We start from the raw sequence: 24,113 nt of genomic DNA on the forward strand, positions 1-24,113 counted from the left end.
TAACTGCACAGTTGAAGGAAGTTTTAATTGCCCGGGCTGATGCTGCTGTGCAGTCAGGTTCTGGTTGCTGAAAGGCAAGCGCTGGCTCTGGAGCGGGTCCCCAGCCCGAGAGCAGCAGCCTGTCGCTTGTCCACAAGTGTCGGCTGCCATCCCCTGGCCAGCGCCACGCCGGGCGGGTGTCCATCGCCCGGGAAAGCAAAAGGCTGCACTTCCAGCAGCATGACAAATTCCTGCTTCCTCGGAGATCCTCATTTCCAGTTTCCAGCACGCGTGGAAGGAGGAGCAGCTCGCCCCTGTGACCCAGATGGGCGCGTTTGTATGCGGGTGCTGTGCCCCGTCCGCTGCATCCCAGCTCGGCGACAGGCTTGGCACGTCAGCAAAATGCCAAGGGCTTTCACGTGGGGAGAGGTGTTCATGAGAAACTGCTCTGTGGAGGATTTGGGTCTAAAAGAGAAAGGGCTAATTCTTCGTTTTCTTCTGTGCAGGTAAACGAGCTCCGCAGGAGTCCTTGGTACAAACCTGGTAGCACAGGAGAAGAGCCAGCTCACGAGTCCCTGCAGGTCCAGGCTCACGTCCCGCAGATGGTGACTCCTCGCTCGTTCCTTCTGCCCCGGTCGCGTGAGCGTGGGCAGAAACCCTGCAGGCATCTCAGGAGGATGGATGCCTCGGAAGCAGGTAGCTTTGCACGAGCTCTGCTCCTAGGAAAGTCTCCCACCATTTCCTGTGTGTTTTAGAGTTGGTTAGCAATGAATTCAAATGTAAAGCCTTGCTGAGACACGAACCGCTGCTCTTTTATTCATAAGGGTGCAACTGCCCTCCCAGCTCTGTAGCTGGTGTTTCCTGTCTCTGTTTGTCACGTCGTGAGCTGAATTCTTAGAAGTGGCAGACTAGAAACTGCTGCAGCTTCACATGCAGTACGGAAAGCTTTGTTTTGTAATGGAAGTTGTTTATAAAGTTTAAAGATTTCTGTAACTTTTCTAGGCTGTGCACTACTTAGTATAAAGAGCTTGTGTGCGTGCGCACAGAGAAGTGCACATCTGCACAGGATCTGCGAGCACCCGCCCGGTCACTGCCTGGGCGATCACAGCTTGTTTCACAGCTAGGGCAATGCCACGATCCCCTTGGCAGATGACTGTGGATTTTGGAAAGCTGTAGCATCTTATTTTCTTTCAAATATTTTATTAACTCTTTCCTGGGCCTGCTGGACTGTGGGAATTCAAGACGTGTGTGAGTTCACGAGAGCCCAGGAAGTGTGTGGGTAGTCCATAAAGAAAACAAAAAAGAGGAGAAAATAGCAAAAATAAGCAATCTCTAGTCGATTGGCTGCAGCATTATTATGCTGTAGAAGCAGGATCCCTTCCTCTTTCATTAAGTGTTTGATTGCCTTTTAATTATTTGGTATCCGTGTGATTGCACTCTGTCAGCGCCCAGGTGTCCTGAGGCTGCAAGAGTCTGGCTGGTAGGACACCATTTTATGAACCTGCCTCGCAGGTTGAGGGCTGGCCTTTCTGAGGAGGCTGAAAGCGAGGGACTCTATTTTAAGGTTCTGTCAGTTTAATATTAAAGAATCTACTTTAGATACTGCTGTCCTTAATACCAGCATGAATACAGGATCTGGCATATGCCTACAATCCGGGCTCAAAGTAAATGTAAAGGAGACTGAAAGAAGCTGGGATTTTTCCTTGCGTTATCTTTATAAAGTTTTTTCTTTGCAAATTACTTTCTAAAGAATTGCAACAGACTTTGTGTTTAAGTATGTTTATAATACTTCAGTACACCCACGTTCCAGAGCCGGTATATATCCTAGAAATGCGCCATTCTCCTATTTCATGCTAGGTCTTTCCGTAGAGCATCTGAGGGGAGCATGGGTGCTCTCTGCGCTCCAGAGGGGATGGTTATCCACTCCCTGAAGGATTTGCTTCAGCGCTGGCAATGTGTGCCCAAGCCCCGCGTGCCCCCAGGAGCCAGGGGATGCCCTCACGAGAAGCGCTCTTGTGTCACAGCATCGCCCTCACGGGAGCACCGGCCTTTGCTGTTTGGAACCATATTTCCAGTGAAACGGGGCAAAAATCGGTGTGCTGACGTTTGGGGCCTTTCCGTGGATGAGGGGACCGCTGCAGTGGGTGCGGGGACGCAGGCCCGTACGGCCACCCTGCCCGGTTTGTGGTGGCGACGGCACGGGGGCGGCGGGGATTGGCGCGGTTCCTCTCTTCTCCTCAGGGCTGCGAGAGCCGAGAGGCCGCAGCTCACAGAGCCGCGCTGCTGGAGGGAACGCCGTAAGCTGGCGTCACTACCGGCAGAATTATGGGACGTTTAAAGAGAAATCGATACTTGGCTGAGTTTTCATAGGGTGGGGGCAAACGTAGTACTAAAATTTATTTTCTTTTCAATCTTGTGAGATTGTTTTGAAGACGGACACAGATGAAAATTATCTTTTAGTGAGACAAATACAAATGGGATGCTACAACACAGGTGTACTGCAGTCGTCTGAGGACCTTCCGCTCCGGACAAGCAGTTGTATCTGCTGCTGCGTGTAGGTGCAGCTGAGAGCCCTTTACCTGCTCCTGAGAGGGGGTGGAGCTGCTAGGCTGTGTGCCCCAAATTTACCCCCGTACGAGGGAGCAGAAATCCCCTTTATCACCACACTCGTGCTATGAAACACGCCGACCTACATTTTGTCCCCGCTATTGCCAACCCGGTGTTCTTTCCGACACCCCTGCCCGTGGTGCACAGGACACCGCTGCGGTGAAATCCTGGTGTGCGGGGGTGACCACGGCCTGGGGGTACGCCCAGGCGGCTGCGGGCCGTCGGCCGCCTGTCTTTCGGGGTCCTTCCCTACCACGGATCGGCACCGCTCTTCGGCCCGTGCTGGAGGACACCCAGCTCTGTGCGGAATTGCACGCAAGCTGCTCATCTCTGCATCCTCTTCTATGTGCAGAGAATCGCCCTGTAAGTGTTTATACACACGCACACACACCTGCTCGGCTGTGTTCTACGGAAACACGCACAGCTCTGTACCGCACTGATAAAAGGGAGGGCGTTGTCAGAGTATTTTTATTTCCCCTCCAACATTTGTTTTCTTTAAACATACTACTGAGTCCTTGGTATGTGTTTGTTTAAAAACAACTGTACAGATATTTGGCGTGTTTCTGGATTGCTGCTCACTGTAAAACACCTTTCTGATTTCATTGGGAAGTTAAATGAGAGATGCTGGAAATTCACTGGCTATAAAAGGGTCACCAAGATTATTGCTCGGGATCGTTATCTTACACTTCTGCAAGTGTTTGAAAATCTAATATAAAATCCCAGAAACTAAGGTTATGTAGAGGTTAGGAATCTAAATTTTCAGGACAATTCCAACCCTCAGCAAGAGGCTTGTTGTTCAAGACTTCTTCAAAATCAGCCCTATGCTTCATATCCTAGTATTCTGAAAAATTTATGTTTTGATTAGGAAAGCAGAGAAGAGCACGGGGTGTAGATCAGCAGCTATGCTGACACACGTGTGAGTTGACACTCATTTGGGTACTCAAACCGTTATTCTGAGTCATTGCAGCATTTACCAACTACTTGTCAAATGGAAAAGTTGGTAGCACAAAGGAATAGCTACTTAAAATAGCACGTGTGGTTTGTCTACAATACAAAACCTTATTCGAAGAATATGGAGAGAGACTGTTTGAAATCACACAGCAGATTTCATCACATCCTGGAGGAGGGTTTGAGCACTATCACAGAATGAGTCTGTACCACAGTGTATGAAGTTATTCAGATTAGACCAAATCACAGGAACAGCCTCATGTTGCCTTTTCAGCAAGATCACGTAAGAACCCAGTTCTCCATTAAATGCAAATCCATTCTAAGTCTGTGGTCGTCCATCCAATTATTTTAATGCAAAAATCAGTCCCTTAATGTCACAACAGATTTGGTTTCCTTTCAAAACAGCTAGAGATTTGTAGTTCAAAGAAGCTGTACAAAGAACAGGAGAAATGGATGGAGCAGAGCCTGAATGTCTCCAAGGAAGCGCAGGGCCTGACCATGCGTGGGAAAGCCAAGCCCAACCTATGGAGAGAAGGACACCGAGAAAGCAGCAAGCTTGATTTGACAGATAATGTTGCAATCAAACAGCAGCTACTTGTCATGAACGAGTTATCCCAAAGGTGTTTCAGGGTTGTGGTCCTTCAGGATGGTGCTGAGCCCTGAATCCAGGGCTGAGGGCACGAGTCGGAGCTGTTGCAGAGCAGTGGGGATGAGCAGAGCCAGGAGTGCCTGAGCTCCATTATGGACCAGCGCTGCTCCCGGGAAGTGCCAGGGGGGCCAGGACCTCCTCTGATGTGCGGCGGGGAGTCCCTCTGCAGGCAGCAGCGCTGGAGATAATTTTGGAATTGGGGTGCCTGTAAAGAGATGGGGAGCTCTGGCACTGGAGGGGCAGAGATGGGGATGGACCAAGGGCTGGATCCCCATGGAGGAGCAAAGGAGCAGCTCTCTGGGGTCTGAGGATGGAAGATGAGGACTTTCTGCTGTCCCTCTGCAGAAACTGGAAGGAGAAAAGCAGAGCCCTGCCAGCGCGTTTTCTCTGCTCTTCCCTCTCCCATCAGCCCTCCCTGGGCTGACAGCCATCAGCACGGAGGAACCAGCGCCGGGTGTCTGCCCCGAATGCGTCAGCGCTGTGGGCACGTTGGAGAACCAGAGAGATGAAAGGATGGTGTGTTCATAGCGCCGTATTGCTACTCTGCCAACAGTAACAGCGTGTTAGAGAGGTTTAAAGTGCAAGATAAACATTATCTGGCAGTGCTGCTTGGCACCTGAATGTCATTGCACGCACTTTGCTGGGGAGGTTAGCGCTGGGCTGGGCTGCGGAGCCGCGGAGGCTCTGCACCGGTGGTGGGCAGCACCCAGAGCAGTGCTGATGCACGCTCCTGCTCTGCCTCTCCGGGGGGTTGTGAACGACTTCCCCTTCACCACCCCGGACTCCCGCCTGCCCCTGGAGAGGACACGAGGCTGCCTGTTGCCCTGGCCCCGAGGCAGAGCCAGCGCAGCGTTGGGGAGGCGGCTGGAGCGGAGCATCCTTTGTGATCTCCTTGGGCGCATGTGGGCGGCGGGGCCTGACTCGTGGTTCCCTTCTGCCTTCGGCTCGGCCGCATGCGGCTTTGGGTATGTCTGTGAGGGACGGGACGCGTGAGGGGCGCGGGGCAGCGCCTGGCCCGTGGGTGCTGCTGCGGAGGGTGGTGTGGGGCTGCTGGGGCAGCTCGGACCAAGGTCCCGCTGTTTGCTCTGATGGGAGATTTTATTTGTTTCTCGTCTCAGCTTGTTCAGAGATGAGTCACTCAGTTTCAGAAACGTAGAAGAGGGTTGCCTGAGGAACTGAAATGCACTTTGTTTGTTTTCGAAGGCACTTAGCGGGGTGATTGTGAGCAGGAAAAGGGGAAGAGGCTTTGAGTCACCGTGGTCCCTGCATTACTCAGCTTGCTTTAGCAAGTAAGCAGATGCCATCCCTGAGATACAGCTTACTGTTCTCAGGAAAAAGGACAGAGCTTTCCCTCTGTCACACATTGCTTTTTTTAACTTTTTTTCCCGAACGAGCACCACGAAGGAGGTGAGAGAGACAAAAACTGTGAGCAGGGTCAGTGCCACCCCTTAACCCAGAGGGGTTCCCCCGGGATCTGTCTCATTCCACTTCTCGGAGGCAAAGGACAGATGTCTAAAACCGTCCCCGCTGCGCTGCTGTGACATGCAACACACGTCTGTCCTGGTCCGTCTGCCAGGAGAGGCATGGGCACCGCAGGGACTCCACGCCTCAGCCACAAACCTTCCTCCAGGTGTGCGGGCCAGATGTGTTCTGACAGCGTTTCTCTCTTGCAAGGCGCTGGTTTCTTGAGGGATGAACGGTTATGGTGGGAACGTGCCAACACTTCAGCAATCCCAGGGAAGGAGCGGATGCCCCGCAGCGGGGGGAGCCCTGTGCCACCATCTTCCTGGCACCGGGAGATCCTCTGCTCCGGCAAACGCCTTCCTGCGCCGGCCAGGAGGGGAGAGCACGGGGAAGCTCGCGTGTGCAGTAACACTAGCAGCAGTTTAGTGTAAAGAGGGATCGTTAACTGGAAATGTGAACTTCTGTGGCACTGAGAGCGCTTACGGACTGAAATAGCTTGAGCTTGGGCCAGAATACGTTATTTTTTTCTTTGCAGATATCTGCCCAATATAAAAATGTTTCAGTGGCTATATTTTAAATTGGTTCTACTAAATAATCTGTATTAACACTAACCCAGCCTTTGGCTGGTGTTCCTCAAGATCCCCAGGAAGACACACCGTCCTTCACACAACCACCACTGCGTCTGAAGGCTCGCTCCTGGCGAGATACAGGCCGTTTGGGGCAAGGCATCAGGACTGCCTTCACATAACAGTAAAACCAAACCCCTTGCACTATTATATCCCAAAGCATTGCCAATACTTCTTCAAAAGTGGAAATTACCGTTTTCCTGCCTGCCACATCACCAATATCTCCTGCAAAATCTGGGTTTTGTCTGACGTTTGTCAGAATAGAAGTTGGGTGTCAGGCAGCGGAAGCGTTGGTCTGACAGCAGCCTCCTCTTTCTGGGCTGACAGAAAACCCCACTTCTAAAGCCGGGTGACGTGCGCCCACGCAGCTGAAGGGACCCGGGAAGGCGACCCAGGAAGGCGAGGGGTGGCTGCAGGAGCCCCCGGGGTCCATCCTGTGGCTGCGTGGGACGGCGAGTGGCTGGTTTCCCCCTGCAGTGGGGAAGCTGCTCCCCGGCAGGGTCCCCCGGCAGCGTACTGCTGGTGATTGCTGCCAGCCCAATGCTGCAAAAATTCCTTTTTGGTGAAAATTTGTGATTTCATTTTTCTTTAAAATCTCTTGTGAGATGACAACAATGTGGAAAAAATTCTTTAATTCTCATTGGATGGAAAACTCATCCCACAGCAGGCATAACTATCCGCCTGCTTTGCAAGGGAAGGCATTTTCCAGGCTCAGTTATTCCCATCTCTTTTCCAGTCTGGCACTTGCTTTTCCCTCCGTTTGCCTCCCTTGGCAGGACAGCCTGCCCTGCCTGGCCACCGCTGCGGCCGGTGCCTGGCTGCCAGCAGCGCTCACAGCCCCGCGGGCGGCCGGACGCACTCCTGGGTGCCATGGGAGACCCCAGTGCGGGTGGGCGCTGTCCCCCGTGCAGGGAAGAGCCCGGTCACGCGCCGTGAGATGGGTCCGTGTGCTTGGTGCGGCGGTGGGACGCTCTCAAGGGGCGGGTTTCAGCGCGGAGCTCAGCCTGCCCCGCGCAGGGAGGGTTTTCTAGCCCCCCCAGACCTGGAAGGAGGACTGCGCCAGGGCGGACTGGTGCAGCTGGAGTACTCCAGCCAGCGGCCGGATGAGGCGTCTCTACCGGGGCATGGAAATGTGGGCGACTCCACTCCTTCTCCAAGTGATTTCAGATTTCCTCTCCGCCACTGACTGTTTCTGAAGTGATGCAGTATTTTTCAATGGCACATAGTATCCTGCTTCCTATTGTTCTTATGGGATATTTCACCTTGCTCCTAAAATTATTGGGAATTTTACTTGACGGCAAGATTAAAAAAAAGTGAATGAGATCTTTACCAAACAACTAGTCCAGGTGTGTTGAGATGTGTGTGAAACATGTTCTCCCGGTTGTCCTTTAGGGCACAGCAGAGCACCTGGAAGGATGGACAGACGTGGTTCCTGGCGCTGCGGGAGGAGCAGCCGGTGGCTCTCCCGTGCCGGTGCCGTCACCAGACAGACGCGTGCTCGCCAGCGGTGCGGGCAGCGAGAGGGAAGGCGGCTCCTCCCTGGTGACGTGACACAGCAAGGGGCTGGGCAAGTAGTAGGAGGGAAATAAATTTGCTGTGTCAGAAATATGATTAAAATCAGTCCTGCAAAAAAAGCAATCCTCCCCCTCACCACTCCGTTCTAGGAGTTAAATTTTACTTACCTTGTAGTTGAATGGCTATCCCACCATGCTCGTAGTTTTACTTACCCTGAGTTTCTGCTGAGATCCTGATGTGATCTATAGTGCTCTGCAGTCCAAAAATCACCAAAAGGGTTGTCAGGCCCTGGAACAGGCTGCCAGGGAAGTGGTGGAGTCACCATCCCTGGAGGTGTTTAAAGGACGTGTAGATGTGGTGCTCAGGGACGTGGTTTAGTGGTGGGCTGGGCAGTGCTGGGTTAACAGTTGATGATCTAAAAGGCCTTTTCCAACCAAAACGATCCTATGATTCTAGAAATGGACTTGTTTCCGGCATGAGGAGACACAAGTTTCTTTTTAAAAATGATATTAATTTTAAAACCTTATGCTGCTTCTTTTGCAATCCCTTACTTAAAAGCCATTACCTTTTCCGTCGGTGGGTGCTGGACACCCCTCCCTGTGCCTCCTCCACCGCCGTTGACGGAGGCAGAGCCATTACAAAAGGCAGAGCAGCTCAGAATCCAACCCTTGTGACAGCACGTACCAGACCGCTGAACTCCCGCGAGGTTAGCAGAGACAGAACCCAGCAGCCCTCGCCCCGTGGCGATGTGCCCTGCCCGTGCCCCGTGCTGCTTGCACCCCTGCCCGCCCTTTCTGTCCCAGCTGGTGTCCAAGGCACGCGCAGCAATACTTTGTAAAGGTGCATAAGAAGTCTCCACTGAGAAAAATGAATGTAACTTGTAAATTTTCTCTGTTTTGAGAGCGGTAGCCCTGCTTTTCCCTGGCGAAGGTTCCAGTGCCAGCTAGGGTTAATTGTGATGAGCTCTGGTTCCCTCACAAAGTCATCGTCCCCAGTATTTGTCCAGCCATCTCATCTGACAACGAGTGCATTTCAGATGAGTCCCATTGGGATGTCCAGCCTTGGACTTGATTTTAGAGCGACAGCTGGCTGCATGGTCGGTCTGTGCTCCGGCCGGTGAGGACCGGCACAAGATCCCGGTTGGGATCGCTCTCCCCGGGGTGGATTGATGGTGCAGCTCCCCCGGAGGGACCCTGCTGTGTCGGGCGGGCGTGCAAAGCTGATGCCTTGGGAGGGTCCGCAGGGCACCTGGGGTGTTGCTGGCCATCGTGACCACCCCACCTGGCCGGGAGGGCTCGGTGCGTGGCGCCCGGCTGGGCACAGCATGGCCGCCTTCCTCTTCGCCCACAGACAGCCCCCGCCATCTTCCTCCGGCCCAGCCAGCCAGCAAAGGTGCAAGGACGACGCTCGGCCAAGGCTCTCCCTGGCACCGTGCCTGCCCCAGCTCTGCCAAGGCGTCCCTCGTGTCCCTTCCTTCAGGCCCTGCACTTACGTGGCCATTTGCTCCCAACCCTCTTGGCTGGGTAAGTCACCGCTCCCTCCCAAAACGCAAACGCTCAGCCGAGGCCGCTGCTCTGCCTTTGCTCTGCGGTGTTTTCAGCTCCTACTCTCGGGCTGTGGCCTTCAGTTCTTGCCTCCCTGTGCCTGGAAGGCGCAGTGATGCCGTGATCCAAAGAAAGCATTATTTGCCCGTCTCTGCCAAAAGGTAATCTGAGCGATGCGAGGGATGCCGAGCAAGTGAAAGAATGAGCAAGTGGAATTCAGGCAAGTGTCTGAAGCAAGCAGTGCTTTAAGGACAAATCATTACAGAGAGAAGCAGCTGTTCGGTGAGAATTGTTGTGTGCAGGAATGGAAAAATTAAGCAGATTTCTTTTAATTGCCAAGCCTAATTCTTAACTCTCCTATGAGCACAACACATACCGAGTGCCCTGGCGAAGAGATTTATGTAGCATGCACCTAAACCACAGGTCACGTGGCTGCTTTCCGGTCTCATACTTTTTGATTGCTCGGAGGGGTGAGCGTATTTTAGTTTCCTCAGCCATGCCGCAGCGTTCAGCAATGCCGTTTTAAATGCTCTTCCACCGACATGGCCCTGAGAAGGCTCATTCAGCAGAACCATAACGCCAACTTCGTAGGCTTCAGTGCCGGCCTCGCCTGCGCCGCCGGAGAGGAGCAGGCTCTGCCGATGGACAGCAGGAGGATCCAGCACCTGGCCAGCACGGTGGGGACGCTGCCCCGCGGGCGCAAGCAGGTACGGGACGGCTGCCGTGCTCCGGGATGCTGACGGCTCTTTCTGCCCGGAGAGCCGCTCGCTGCCCGCATTTGCAGACGTTCCCCGAGCGACCTCGCAGGTTCCCTGCGGAGCCGCGCGGCTCCTGATTTCAGGGTGCTCGAAGGATTACTGCTGGGCACCTTTAGCCTAGCTGATTTTGGGATTGCAATGAGCTGATTTTGGGATTGCAATGAAATCTGTGCAACAGCGGCAGCGTGGGAAGCTCTGGAGAGGAGCGAGCAAAGGGGCGTTCTGCCTGCGGGGGCTGGGGGGCATGGAGTGCTTTTGCAGCCGAGCTCCTGCCCCGGCTGCGTTTCTTCTCCATTTACCGCAGTGCTGCGAGTCAAAAGAGGCTCTTGCTGTCCGGGTGTTCCTTTAAACTTGTGTTTACTTCAGTATAGTGGCCTGGCTGGACTGTGCTTTGTTCTGCAATGCTGACAGAAAGCACCTACCACGAGTTATTTCCACCCATTTTGCCACAAGTGTTGGGGCTGGTTGGGCTGAGTCTCGTCCGGGCTTTTCCCCCGGAACCGAACAGCACGTTTGTGCCCATTTCTGCTGTTTGCAACCAAATTGCCACAAACCTCTCTCTTGCTGTTGCTGTAAATTGACAGCTGAGCAATTCCAGCTTTGGTCTCTTTGTCTAGCATGAAGAAGCCTAAATAGAAACTGTTTGAGACACGTTATAATCTGAAAGTATTGTCAGAAAACTGGTGCGTAATATCTGCGCGCTTAAGGCTTTGCTTTGTTCAGGAGCGGAAACGCACTTAATCCTTTTTCTCGTACGAGTGTGGGGAGATAAAGGAAAGCCGGAGCCAGGCTAATCTCGGGACCGCTGCGGCACCCAGCTCCCGCGGCTGCGCTGGAGCAGCCCTTTGTGTGGCGATGCCATCGCTGCCGGCGCAGGGGGAGGCCGGCGGTAACGGGACGTGACCGTGTCTGCTAAGGTGAATTACAGCACGGGCATCAGGCGTGAGGATGCTCTGCACAGACCGTACGTTACTCTGTGTGCGGCAGCGCCCGGCCGCCCCGGTGCACGCCTGCCATCAGCTCTTCGCCTGCTGTGCGGGTCGCTGTGACCGGCCTCTTCCTCCTCTCCCTCCTCTCCCTCCTCTCCCTCCTCTCCCTCCTCTCCCCAGGCAGACGCGTGTTACAAAGAGGGGCGTTTCTGTCGGTGGCACACCGTGGCATCATTTTATACTGCCGAAGCCTGAGACAGTCTGTTATGGTGACTAAAGTCTACAAACAGGGATAATGTAATTCCTTATTCGTGGGTCACTTTTATGGGAAGAATTGATGTTTAACATTGATCCTGGCTTTTTCCGGAGAGCTCTTCAGGCACAGGTCTCCCCAGCCTGAAGCAGCGATCGTGGATGCTCGTGGCCATGACCATGCACGCGTCAGCTCAGAAACGCTAGGCGGCTGCCGTAAGAAACTGCAGAGACCACTGTCTGCAGTCACCTCAATTTATGTGTGCTTTCTGCCTTCTCTGATAGGTGTTAGGTTTATAAATGCCCAGAGATCTCTAGGGGAAAGGTCCAAAAGAAAGGTGAGGTGTTAGCATAACAGAGACGTGATTTGGGCGCTGTACAGATAATAGTTACAGCGTTAACGGGAATGACAGCAATCCCTGGCCGTCGAAATCTTGGAGCCTCACCCGTTTTAGCATCTTGAAGGGTTCCCACTGTTGGAGAGATGCCCGGTGCTGTGTGCCCGTCAGCCCCTCGTCCTGCCACAAGAACACAAGTGCCCGCGCACGCCGAGGACGGGGCAGCCCAGGCGCAGCCCGTGGCACGGGGCGGCCACACGCCACCCACGGCCCCTCGCTCCCCACAGCACACCGCAACAGAGCAAGGCGAGCAGCGAGGGAGGAATGTGCCTTCTCTGATTTGAAAGCACAAGGCTGCCATGTATGGGGTTTTTTTAAATCATACAAAAGCACACGAGAGGATTGTGGACGTTGGAAGGACAGTGGGAGTCTGTCTCTGATGTACTATCGGCTGCAGGGGTTTTCTTGTCTTTTCCACTTCTACTGTCCTCAGAAATCATGCCTCCAGCAGCCTGGGGAGGAGTTCCCTGCTCCAAGCACTTCTCCCGCCAGACCATTTTTCTTGGGATTCAACCTGAATTTTTCCACTTGTTCTCATGCTTTTCACCAGCAACCTCTATCACCCCGAACAGCACCTTCCTGCCGCAGGGTCTTCCACCTGGTGTTGCTGCAGGGATCTCCCACCCAAGTTACTTCTCGTTGCAGACCTGCCTCTCCCTCGGACGTAGGTGTTTGTGAATTTCTGAAAGCTAATTGTGAAGGTGTCAAATTGTCACCCTGGTGCAAAAAAAAGCCTTGTGTTGCTTCGTTTTATATTGGCTGGTGGTAGCTCAGCTCTTAATTTTACCTTAGTGCAGGGAAGGTTGGATCGCTAGTGGGTGGCCAATTTTTTTCAAATGAAGTTGGAATGGGTACTGCATTACCGTCTCTCAGCGAGGATGCCTCACTGTTTTCTGGAGGTGAACTGAAACAATATTATGATGTGCTAAGAGCACCCATGTTTTTTTGCTCTGTAGTGTTTAGTACCTTGGAAATAACTCAATTTTATATTTAAAGGGTTTGGAAAAATGAAAGAGGTGACATATAGCCAGTTTTACAGGGCTTAATTTCCAACACACTGAAAATAGAAACTCCTTCAACAACTGCCTCTTGCAGGTTCATGCCATCCCTCACACCAGAACGCGTCGCAGTTGATATCCTGTCTTGCAGCAATGCCAGTTAAACGTCCTCCATGGGCGCTGGCATCAGACCTGTTACTGTGCAAAATTACTCTCTAGCTCCTTGGAAAGGAACCGTAGGGTGGAGGGGTGGCACGGGGAGGGAGACCCCTCGGGCGGGGGGAGCACCTTTTCCCAGCTTTGCCGGGAGCGGGCAGCGCGCCTGGAGGTCATCGCTGTGGCTGCTGCCTCTGCCTGTGCCTGGCTGAGCTCGCCGTCAGCATCTAAAAGGTGGCTTTGAACGTGATGATGAGTTGTCTTGCGTCCTGGACCTAACTTGTTCTGGGAGTTTAAGTTCTCAGCTGACTGAGGGGGAGGCTGCGTTGGTGCAAGCTGGTGGGGGGGTGCCACCCACTGCTTTAGTTTTTCTCTAAACTGCTGATTTTAGCCATGTGCCTCAAAGAACCATGAACATACTGACCCTTTTTCACTCCTGTTTCTGGCTGCAGCTTGCCTTAACCAGATCCAGCTCCTTGGGTGACTCCTACAGGCCACAAAGGTATGAAGATATTCTTCTATAATCACTGTTACTTATTCTACTTGAAACGTGTGTCCTGGGAATCTTCCCATTTAGCGTCCCTGGTGGGATAACGGTGCAAGGCAGAGCGCGGTACCCAGCCCCTGGGACGTGCAGGTGAAATTGTGACATTTAGCTTGAGTCGGGCAAGAGCCAGCACCGCCGCTGCTGCTGCGTCTGGGGGGAGGCGTGCTGATACCCTGCTCGCGCAGAGAGGGGCAAGGACGGGGACGCGAGCCTTTTGGTGAGACGTACAGAGTGCTCGGAGCGTGGCACCCTGGTGTTCATGTGGAACTCTGTGTATTCTTCTTACAGACACCTCGTTGCTATATTAAAAGAAGATAAAGAGACATTTGGGTTTGAAATCCAGGTAAGACTTAAATGACGAGTTGATTCGTTTAAAAATTAAATATGGTGTGAACCCTTAAGTGTCATAGCCTCAAAATTAGGTTAAGAGAGCATAGAGCAGAGAAAGGTATCTGTCAAGTCCTCATGAAAGAGCTTACAGTAATGATACAGAAATAGAATGCATTTCCAATGATTGTTTCATAGTGAAGGTCACAGATAAGAATTTTTGGCCTTCTCACAAGTCAGAGCATTGTATGTAGGAGAAATCTCATCCAAATCCAAATATGAGGCAATGGCAATGCCTTCTTACTGCCATAGGCGAATATTTTTTGGGAGAATTGTATATGAGAATATTTTCATATTAAAAAAGAGATCAAAAAGCTCTCTCTCCAAAAAATATCTTATACTAGCATTTTACAACCTCCTTTAACATACATAAAGACATATGTATTTTTGAAGTAAGTGTACAGTGTTGGTATGTTGTTGAATAAATAACTGCTGAGCATGACATTTTGGGGGCTAAATCGTATAGGAAGAAATTCTGTTGGATGCAGAAATCAAGAAGTCAGCAAACAGGAAAACCAGAGTCTTAACAGGAGTACTGCTAATGGGAGATTTTTGTTCTGTAGATTTTTGTGAGAAAGGTAACTCTTAGATCAGTAGGCCTGCTAAAACCCTGGTTATAGATAAAAAAAATAATCCCAGGAATAAACGGATGTTGTTTTGGGGGCAACACTGCAGAGCTCTGCCTGCCCGTGGGACCTGCAGGCAGGAGCCTGTTTCGTGAGCCCTGCCCGCGAGACCCTCCCTCGTCGCCCCTCTGTTTGGGTTACTGCAAAGCACTTACCTGTATCTGTGCACAAAGGGAAAACAGTATTTTCAGTGAAATTAGTGTATTAGGAAAAGCTTAACTTTTTCAGCTCTGGTTCTATGACTGTTGAGCGGGTAAGCGTTCAGCTGGTGAACGGTGGAGAGCTTTCAGAAGGGGGGATAATTGAGTCAATTATTAGGCTTTTGTATAAATTGTCAGGGCAGTTTTTCATTATGTGTGACATTCTGATTAAAAAGAATTGTTCTTGGCATATTTTCAGTGTGGGCACTTCACTAGAAGGTCCAGGCTATGAAAAAGCAGCATCTGTCTAAGCACAAACCATTATTTAGAAGCTGTAATTTCATTACTACAGGTTAAATTTAGGCAAACCAAAATGAGATGATGTGAAACTCTAGGTCTATCATCTGCAGGGAGCTCACGAGAACTGCAGTGATGGCTGAATGCCAGAGCTTCTTGTGTGTCACTGCTTCTTCTCTGACTTCCCACTCGTGGACCGGAGCCTGGGGGCCAGACGGACGCCGTGCGGCTCTCAACACACATAGATGTTTGCAGAGCAGGCGCTCTGGTAGCACATCTCTCCCCTCACTGCAGCCACCTAAAAACTAGGTGTCCCCTCCAACACCATGGCCCAGCCATCTTCTGCAGTCTGTGATGAAAAGGAAGTGCAGGAGAGGGAAGTCCACCCTCCTGGTCAGAAGTGCTTCTCTTGGGGCCATCAGTCACACTCTGGAGATCTCCTGGTGGCTCTGGTGGGGACGTCGAGACACCTCTGTCCAGGTGGCTCCAGTTAGGTGTGACGAACCCCATCCTGCTTGTCCAGCTTGTATCGCTCAAGCTGGCCCAGTCTTTCAGGTTGGTAGGTGAGACCTGCCACTCTGAAATAGGTCAAAAAAAAAAGGCAAGTGTGACCTGCAGTGGCGTGTCCTCCAGGACCCTCGTGTTTCACTGGGCGCTCTTAGTTCAGCCAAAAGTTTTACTGATGGTCTAGGGCTGAAATCACTGCGTTGATGAGATTTGGCCAGATAAGCTCTGAACTCACCCCGGTCTTCATCCCTACTTGTTCCACGCTGACTGAGGAACTTGGGAATCTAACATGACTTCTTATATCTGGGTTAGATGTGGCTGTCAGAGGTTTTCAGGAACTTCAGCTTCAGTCTTAAATTTTGGTGAGAAGATGTGGCTAAATGCTGATATTTGCATGTAACTAAGAAGACATTTCCTGTCATTGCAAGATCTGGTCAGGTTGCATCGCCTACTTTTGCATTTTTCTAAATATGTCAGCACCGATAATCACACGACGGATTTATACTTAGAATTACTTAATGTCTATTTAAATGTATAAGTCCAGAATAAAAAGCCCTTTTTTAGGGGCTGTGGGGACGTGTGTGGATAATGAGTTCAAGAGACCAAAAGAGCACAAGCAGGCTCAGCTCTTCTGGCGGTTCAGCTCTCATTGCAAACCGCTCTGTGTGGCAGCACCGGCAGCTTCAGGCAGCAGTCCCGACGCGCAGGCGTCAGTCACTTGGAAAGCCCGAGGTACGCCCTGCCATGCTGTGGCTGGGAACACGAAATACCTTCCAGAAAGCAATCGCATCCATGCTAGCGGATATTCTTGACTGAAGTTACTGAGGTTTTGATAATGAATAACCAACCTGCTTTAAAACTTGTTTTTTGCAAAAGCAGTGTACAGGCATCCGTCAGGTGTCTGCTGTTCTCTATTATAAGAATGCAGTTTCTAATTGTTAGGTTATAACATTTTGGTGTTCTCACTTGTATGATAATATACCCTGCTCATCATGGCCTTCTCACTTAAAAAAAAGTGTAAAAAGACTATGAATTTTTAAATTGTTTTCATGGCTTTAATATCGGTAACACTGCTGCTTTGGTATTTACAGACTATTAGATTTCCGTACCAAAATGATTGCTCCCTGGACATATACACTTGCGTCTGCAAAATTCAGGAAGAAAGTCCTGCCCATCTTTCTGGCCTTCAAACTGGTAACTGTTCATGTGTTATTCCTGCTGTGAGTGGCCTTATCTTGCTTGCCTCGCAGTTACTTTTATTGTAGAGCACGGGGAAGGCGCGCGTGTGCTGCAGATGCTCATTTTCGCCTCTGTGTATCTCTAACAGGCGATATCCTCACCAGTATCAACGGCGTGAACACTGATGGTTTTACTCACAAGCAAATAGTAGACTTGATAAAGTCTTCAGGGAACTATTTAAGGTAGGCATCCCTCCTTCCAATGGGTTTTAGCTTCATAGTCTCTCCCGCTGGAAGCCAAGAACGCCTCTCGTGCCACCCCGCAGCGCTGCGCCGTCTCAGGGGCAGAAAGCCCCGCGGGGTTGGTTCTGCACCTCTTAGTGCAGGTGGGGGGTCGGGAGGAGCCAGGAGCTCTGGGGAGGTGCCCCAGCGTTGCCCCCGACCCTTTTCTCCTGCCCCTGCCGTGTGTTTGCTCGTCTTGCACCAGCACCGCCGCTGCTGAAGACGGCCGTGGAGCAGAGGGGTCAGCCGGGGGGGTGCTCCTGTCCCCGCGTGTGGCTGCTCCCCAAGGACCCTGCGGCACCGCGCGCTGCGGTGAGCTGCGGTGAGCTGCGGTGAGCTGCGGGGTCCGGCACGGCCACAGCCCACCGCGGCGGCAGCCCCGGCAGCGCTCGGTGCTCCTCCCCGCTTGGGTGCCAGCATCACCCCTTCTTTACAGGTTAGAGACTGTCAACGGGGCCGCGTTTCTGCGGAAAATGGAGCTCGAGACCAAGCTGCAGTTGCTGAAGGTAAGATAATTAATTAGTTAATCCATTGCTGAACGCAGAGGGCTGTCGTGGATCTGCTGCTGATGGGGGTAGGTGGGTGTCTGTGGGGCTGGGTGTCCTGGCAGGGGGCAGACACCCACGTGTCCCCTGCGCCAGCACCCCCGGCTGCGGTCCCTGCCATGTTTTCTGTATCTATATTTTTAATATTTCCCCCCCCAATAATTTCTGTAACTCTCTAAATATTTCCATTTGCCTCTGTCTCAGCTGTGCCCAGCCGGTAGGCAACCCTCCCCTCTACGGACAGAACGGCATATTTTAATGTAATCTGTTTTTAGCAAAACGGGAAGTCAGGCTTTCACAAGGAGAGCTCAGGCTCAGTAGGGCCGGCATGCTGATGGCACCTCCGACTTGCAAAACTTCTGTTCCCCCAGCTGAGTCTGAAGCAGCCGGCCTGGGAGCTGGTTTTTGGGTGCCGGCACCCCAGTGTGCCTCCCCGCTCGCCCCGCTGTAGCCACAGTGCTGCAGGCGCCACAAGGACCGGGGCTTTCCAAAGCTGCGACTTGGTAGACCTGAGCGAGGGCTTTTTCCTTACGGCAGCTCTGTGCCAAAACCCTCTGCACAGGAGCATGGTAATTTAAATGTGTGTTAAAATGAATCTGGGTGGAATAAAACTCATGCCAAATGGGTTAGGCTTGCCAAAGCTGAGCAGCAGGGACAGCGTTTGCCACGTGTGCCATTGCCCATAAAATATAAGTCTTGCCATGGGGGCGATTCCATGTTTCATATTTAACGTCTTTAAACCAATGTTTATTTCATTTGGTTTGCGCTGCATTTATGAGAGCAGAGCACAGGGCGTTGTACTTTGCTGCAGGACATCGATGCTGTAGGTGATGTAAACGGAAGCTGTGGCGGCTGGGGGGTGAGGAAAAGCAAAGTCCCTCCCATCCCCGGTTGCTCTGCGGCTGGGGGTGCCGAGGGCAGTGCCTGGCTGTGCGAGCCACAGCTTTGTCACCGTGTGTCACAGCTTTGTCATTACAGAGAAAATATGGGCGTGTGCCCGGCCCTGCGCTCTCACACCAGTGTGGCCGCAGTGGAAAGAAACTAATTCCGTTTATAACTGTCACCGGTGCCTCACCGAAGGGTGCGCTTGGTCGCTGCACACCCTGTAACTGCAGCGAGACGGTGCCGTGCCCGCGAGTGCCAACAGTCACAGGCTGGGTGTGAGGTCGCACCAGCGTGTCGTGTCCTGCCCTCGGGGCGCCGCAGCCAGCAGAGCGGCCCCGGCAAAGCACCGCGGCCCCGGCAAAGCACCGCAGCCCCGGCAAAGCACCGCGGCAAGGCACTGAGCTGGGACACGCGCCCCTCTGCACCCACCACTGCCGTGCCGGTGGAATGGCTGTCCTGGCACCGCTCCGTGCATCGGCTGCTGACAGCTCCACGCTACCACGGTTTATTAGATGGGAGGCACCAGGACTAGGAGGTGGTTGCTCTTCTGGCTGGGTCTCGATAGGGATAACGAAAATCTTTGGATAACTCTCCAGCATCTCTTGCATACAATTTCCTAGGGTTAGCTGAATTACAAACTTCTAAAAATTATGTTATTCGACACTACGTAGAGACCATAGGAGCAAACTTCTCTGGAGTAGCTCTCCTTACAAGCGGTCGTTACGCGGGTTGCAGAGGTGAGCCAGTTTCCGTGCTGCAGGAATGGCACCTGGGGCGGCCGGAGCCACCCCGTGCCGCTGGTTTGGCGAAGGCGCCCCGCTGCCCTGTGCCGTCAGACCCGACGTGCCAGCACTCTGCCAGGTCGTGTCCACCTCCCTAGGAAGCGATTCGGTGAGAAGAGAGCTGGGACAAGGCTCCCTTCCCGCTGCCCCCGTGACTCGCTCCTGCACAGTACATTGAGGGACCCTCTGTGCCGCCCCCTCCTCCCGCTGCTGGGGGGCTGCCGGGCCTCTGCGCGGTGCTGGGGGCTTGCCGTGCGGGTGCTGCCCGCGGGGCATCCCGGTGCCTCGCACCCTGCAGCTGGGCCATGGTTTTCATATTCTGAGTGATTTTTCCAAAATGTGGAAAAGAGAACAAATATGAACGCGATACCAGGATTGCCCGGTCTGGTGAGTCTGGGCGTACAAACGCGTGGTTTGCCAGCCCGTCCGCCTGCCTGTCGTGGGTTCAGGCAGGTTACTGGGAAGTGCCTATTGCCTCTGCCTCCAGGCAGAGGTTCACCCGTTGGCTGTGGTTTTCTTTTTTTTGAATCAACCGTGCAATGGTTTATTTTTACACCGAAAGCTGACCTGCATCAGAGGGAAAGAAAACTGTTGCTCACGGTTGTCTGGCACGTAGCACGTCGAGGCTGTAAGGCTCTGTACTTAGGGTCAGGGATGGTTAGCTGCGCCGTGCCCACGCCGCGCTGCCAGAGCCAGGAACGAGGAGGGGGTGCCGGTCGGTGGGCTCCGGAGCCGCCGAGGGCTGGAGGAGGGCAGGCTGTGGGCTGCCGGGGAGAGCCGGTGTCTGCCTTTGCAGCTGAAGGCAAGCTGCGTGCTCTCTAGACGTCAGGCATCACACGTGTACAGTGCCTCGGCCGAAGCACCCAGGACATGATCAGGATTGTGCTTTCTGGGAGAACTTTGCTAAACTCCGGGAAAATTCCCTCTGTGAAAAGAGGGACATACGAGTGCTTCCTGCAGGTGACCCGTACTTTCTGCATGCGGTGTTTACAACTGTTTTATGCATCTACAAAAGCGTATGAGTGACAGAGCCCTCTTTCTCCTCCACAGCAAACTCTGCAGCAGAAATGGGTGGAGTTGCGATCTCTGCTCTTACAGGAACAGCGCTTGCTGCATGGTACGTCCTTGTTTCCGGGTAGGAAACCGCAGCACTGCCGAGTGCTTCTGTGGAAACGCTCTCTGATCAGTAAAAAGCAATTCTTTAATCTGATTTTCGTTTGCTTTCTTTTTCCCCTGGCAATGAAGTTGCAGGGCTGGCCCCTGGGAAAGCTTTTTTTTCTGGGACTAATGAATTTGGCCGCTGCTTGACTAGTGCAGACCAAAGGCTCTTTTCATGAGTTCTAGGAAAGGAGTTGATGTGGGTTGCAAAGGTTTTTTCCATTCTTATTTTGGACTTATCAGGGGAGTGTTTTGGTTGCTTGTTTTTTTTTCTGGGTTGCCTGGGGAGCAGCTTTGATTCTGCATGTGGGGGAAGGCAGGGGTAGAGAGCACCCCACAGCCAGGAAACAGCTTCCCAGGAGGGAAAGGGGCTGCTCCCTGCTCTGAGATGCTGGGTGCGACGTTCCCCTGGGCCACCCTGGCGCAGCCCTCCTGCTCTCCGGCCTTGAGCTGATGCTGGTAAATAACGCTCCTCTTCGGCTTCTGCTTCCAGGGGAGGTGAACGACAACGCTCTGCTGGGCACGCTGGAGCTGGAAGAGTCCGGCTTGCTCGGCGGGTGCAGCACGCTGGGACCCCTCTCTCCAATGAAGCCCCGCTTCTCCAGCGAGAGCAGCTCCCGCAGCCGGCTGAGCTCGATGACCGTGGACAGCGAGGACAGCTTCTACCAGAGCAGTGCCTTCGAGGATTCAGCTGCAGAGAGCCTGAGCCGCCAGTCGAGCATGGATGACGACTGCTTCTTCCCCAGGGACGGAGACAGTGCTGCCGGGAGGTGCTCCCTGCGGAGGAACCGCAGCATCAGCCTGGCCAGCAGCGGGTCCATGTCCCCGCTCTGGGAAGGAAGCGGCTGCACCAGCAGTTTTGGGACCCTCCCGCGGAAAGGCAGGAGATCCAGTGTCCGAAGGCATTTTTTGAAATTCATTCCAGGCCTTCACCGGGCGGTGGAAGAGGAAGAAAGTCGTGTCTGACATCGCACGTCATGTGTTGATGTCTGGGGCTCTGCACGTGGAACTGCTGCGTGGCCGGGGACCGAGGGCAGAGCTCACCCAGAAGCACGCAGTGGGTGAGGCGCAGTGGCGCTGCAGGGCAGTCCTCCAAACAACCGTGCTGACAGTATTTAAAAAGCTCTGGGTTTTTTGATTGTTTTAGTTTTTAATCAGAGCGCACCGTGGACCTCTTCATTAACGTGAAAAATGAGTAACTCTGAAATGTGAAGAACCTTTGCAGAACTTCCTCAGCATTCTTTAGCGTTAATAACATTTTTTAATTGAATGTAAAATTGATAGCTATTTATTGCCTGTTTCCAAAGTCATAGTCTTCCAAAGGTCTTTAATAAAGCAAGTGCTTCTACTAAAACCAGCGACAGAGTTCCGTTGGAGAGAGGATGGAGCCCAGAGCGTACAACAGAGAGAGACCCCAGGCAGTAACGTTTTGAAGTGAAGGGCAGAGATTTACCCGTGGTTTGCGGCGGGTGCTGTACGTGGGTGAGCTGGAGAGGGCCAGGAGCACACCTGCCAGCGCCCTCGGCACGTGCGTGGCCCTCAGGACCCGCGCCGGCCGTTTCACTGCGGGGCTGCCCGCGCCAGCCTGTGCAGGGCCATTGCCCCGAGACGTGGCCGCCGCTTGAGGACACGGGCGCTCGGCACGCGTGTCAGGAAAAGGGTGAGCTCCACCATCTGCTTCCCAGTCTCCAAAGCAGGGATCGGTGCCCCTGGTCAGCCATGCTGACAGCATCGATAGATTTACACAGAAAAACGCTGGCTGCCATCGCTTTCGCTTCTCCTAGCAGCCGTCACGTAAAGCCTGCGTAGCCGGATGTATCAGTTGGGAGCTGACCGGCTGCAATCTCTGCCAGTAGCCGATAGCACGTATCCTGCCAAACCTGTCTTGTTCCAGGGAACGTGGAGTAGAAAGGACCCTCCTGAGCACGCAGGCAGCCCCGGGCTCTTCGCCGGTGCCCAGCGAGCCGGTGCCCGTTGCACTCGCTGCCCCAAGCAGCTCCGTGTGTCCGGTGCAGGAGCAGCGCGGTGGAGAGCACCAGCAGCGCTGGACAGAGGTGCAAACAGAGAGTGCTCCCCCGGGCAAAGGGGCGAGCGGCGCAGGTCTGCGTGGTTTGGGAGGGAGGCAGGGGGCCGGTGGCCGCAGCTGCTGCGGGGGTGCAGGCGGTGGGGAGCCAGCAAAGGGCGGCGGGTCTCTCTGCATCTCCTGCTTCCCAGCGCGGCTCTGCCCGAGTCGCGGAGCTCTTACCTGCAGTGCCTGCTGGCCTTGCTGGAAAGGACGTCTTCTGCACGGCGTCATCGGGGCAAGGGTCGCTGGAGCGCGGGGGTCTCCCCGCATCCCCGGAGGGCACGGCACTCAAGTAGCCTGGCCGGAATTTTACCAGATTTGAAAAAATACTCATCTGCTTACAATGATGTAACTACCTAGCTCAGGTGAGAGAAGTAAAGGCAGAGGATTGTCCTGCAGGGACGAGCAGGATTGTTCTGTGCCTGGAGGCGGCGGCGGTCGCACCCTGGGGACCTCTTAGAGGGGGGCTGTGCCTGGGAGCCAGCCCCTCTGCGGCCCCAGGAGATGCCCCTCGCGCTGGTGTGCCCGCTGCTCGTCAGGCAGGAAGATCATCAGCTGTTCAGATTTCGTTCAGGAGCAGAGACTTCAGGCAATAAGATCAACTTGATAGCTTATATGAAGTGATTCAATAAATACAGGCATAGATGTGAAGAAAAAGAGAGGTTTTATTTCCCTCTCAGGCAACACAGAAATAGGCTATTTCTTCAGCCCGAGCAACCTAATTGTGTTTTTCAAATACAATTGGAAGAATTTGAAATGTAATTTAAATACCTTGTGTGACTCATTCGTCCTTTGACCGAGCAGACCATGCGGTTGTTTACCAGCCAGGTACTGCCGCGCAGGATTTCCTGGTCTTTTCAGAAACCTCAGGCTAAACCCAACAGCTTCCCTCCCAGATGAACCCCAAATAAAACCGACCTGTTCCCAATACTCCTCTAGCTAATGAACGTTGCTAAGCCAGCAGAATCTGTGGTGGCGTCGGTAATTTCTCTCCAAAGGATTAAGTGGATGGTAATCCGGCAAGTCTCTGGGAGAGCTGGAGGGCAGTCGGGAGAGCAGCTCGTGAGGTTTTGATGTGCGGGAATGATGTTCTGTCCTTGCTGCTGAACCCAACACCTGCAGTTCAGCCCTGAGCCCCTCTGCCATCGGTTCATCCCCCAGCCCCTGGGCCTGGAGGTGAATTTTGGTCTGACTCCTGCACAGAGCCAAAGCCGATCCGTCAGCCCAGGCTGGGCTGGGCTCTGGAGCTCGCCACTAGACATCAAGGTTTTTGCCTGTGAGTTTCTGTCTCAAGGTCAAGTTTTACTTTGCCAATAGCAGCAGCTGAAAGCAGAAAAAAAAAAAAAAAGTAGAGATTATTTCTGTTTGGACAAGCTGGAGTTAAAGGCTTGGGTGTCCAAAAGCAACTGGGGACACAATATCCAGAAAATCTGGTGAAGGTTGTCGTAGTGCCCCAAAGAGAGCAAACAGCTCCAGCACTTAGAAAGGGACCTTAAACTCAGTCACACGCTGCAGGTAGGACACCTGGGTCCAGGGGCCAGGCTGGCAGCCGAGGGAAGAGCCGTCTCCATCGCTGCTCGCTGCAGGAGCACGCGGATGTTTCCTGCCGCTCGCTCTGGGCGTTGCTGCCCGTGGCGGTGGGCGCCCCGTGGCACAGGAACGTGCATCTCGCTGCCTGGCCCAGGAGTATTTGGACCCATGACAGTTGCATGCATTTGTCTCAGAAGACAAAATATTCCGGCCCCGACGGGAGGGTGAAGCTTTGCCTACCACTGCTACGGACTCTTTCTGCGGGTGAAAATCCGTGCATGCCTCAAGCCAGGGCAGAGCTCTGCCCCCGGGAGAGCACGGGCGGACTGAGCTGCGGAGATCGATAAAAATGTGTCAGCCC

At 53.3% G+C, this 24,113-nt stretch overlaps 1 protein-coding gene across 3 annotated transcripts; it reads left to right on the plus strand.

Annotated features, from left to right (window-relative positions):
* Positions 1-114: 114 nt before the first annotated feature.
* Positions 115-21,500, plus strand: CYTIP (cytohesin 1 interacting protein). Of its 3 annotated transcripts, XM_054829810.1 has the most exons (9): positions 9,719-10,039; positions 12,220-12,333; positions 13,276-13,325; positions 13,659-13,713; positions 16,419-16,521; positions 16,655-16,748; positions 17,224-17,293; positions 20,050-20,116; positions 20,651-21,500. In XM_054829810.1, the coding sequence occupies exons 1-9, from the start codon at positions 9,875-9,877 to the stop codon at positions 21,121-21,123; spliced, it is 1,191 nt and encodes a 396-aa protein (XP_054685785.1). In that variant the 5' UTR covers positions 9,719-9,874; the 3' UTR covers positions 21,124-21,500. The 3 variants fall into 3 exon arrangements, with proteins under 3 accessions (XP_054685787.1, XP_054685785.1, XP_054685786.1); XM_054829812.1 differs by lacking the exons at positions 9,719-10,039; positions 12,220-12,333 and adding an exon at positions 115-675; XM_054829811.1 differs by lacking the exon at positions 12,220-12,333 and having other exon boundaries at positions 9,777-10,039.
* Positions 21,501-24,113: the final 2,613 nt, after the last annotated feature.

Source organism: Grus americana, chromosome 6 (assembly GCF_028858705.1).
Source record: "Grus americana isolate bGruAme1 chromosome 6, bGruAme1.mat, whole genome shotgun sequence".
NCBI classification, from domain to species: Eukaryota; Metazoa; Chordata; class Aves; order Gruiformes; family Gruidae; genus Grus; species Grus americana.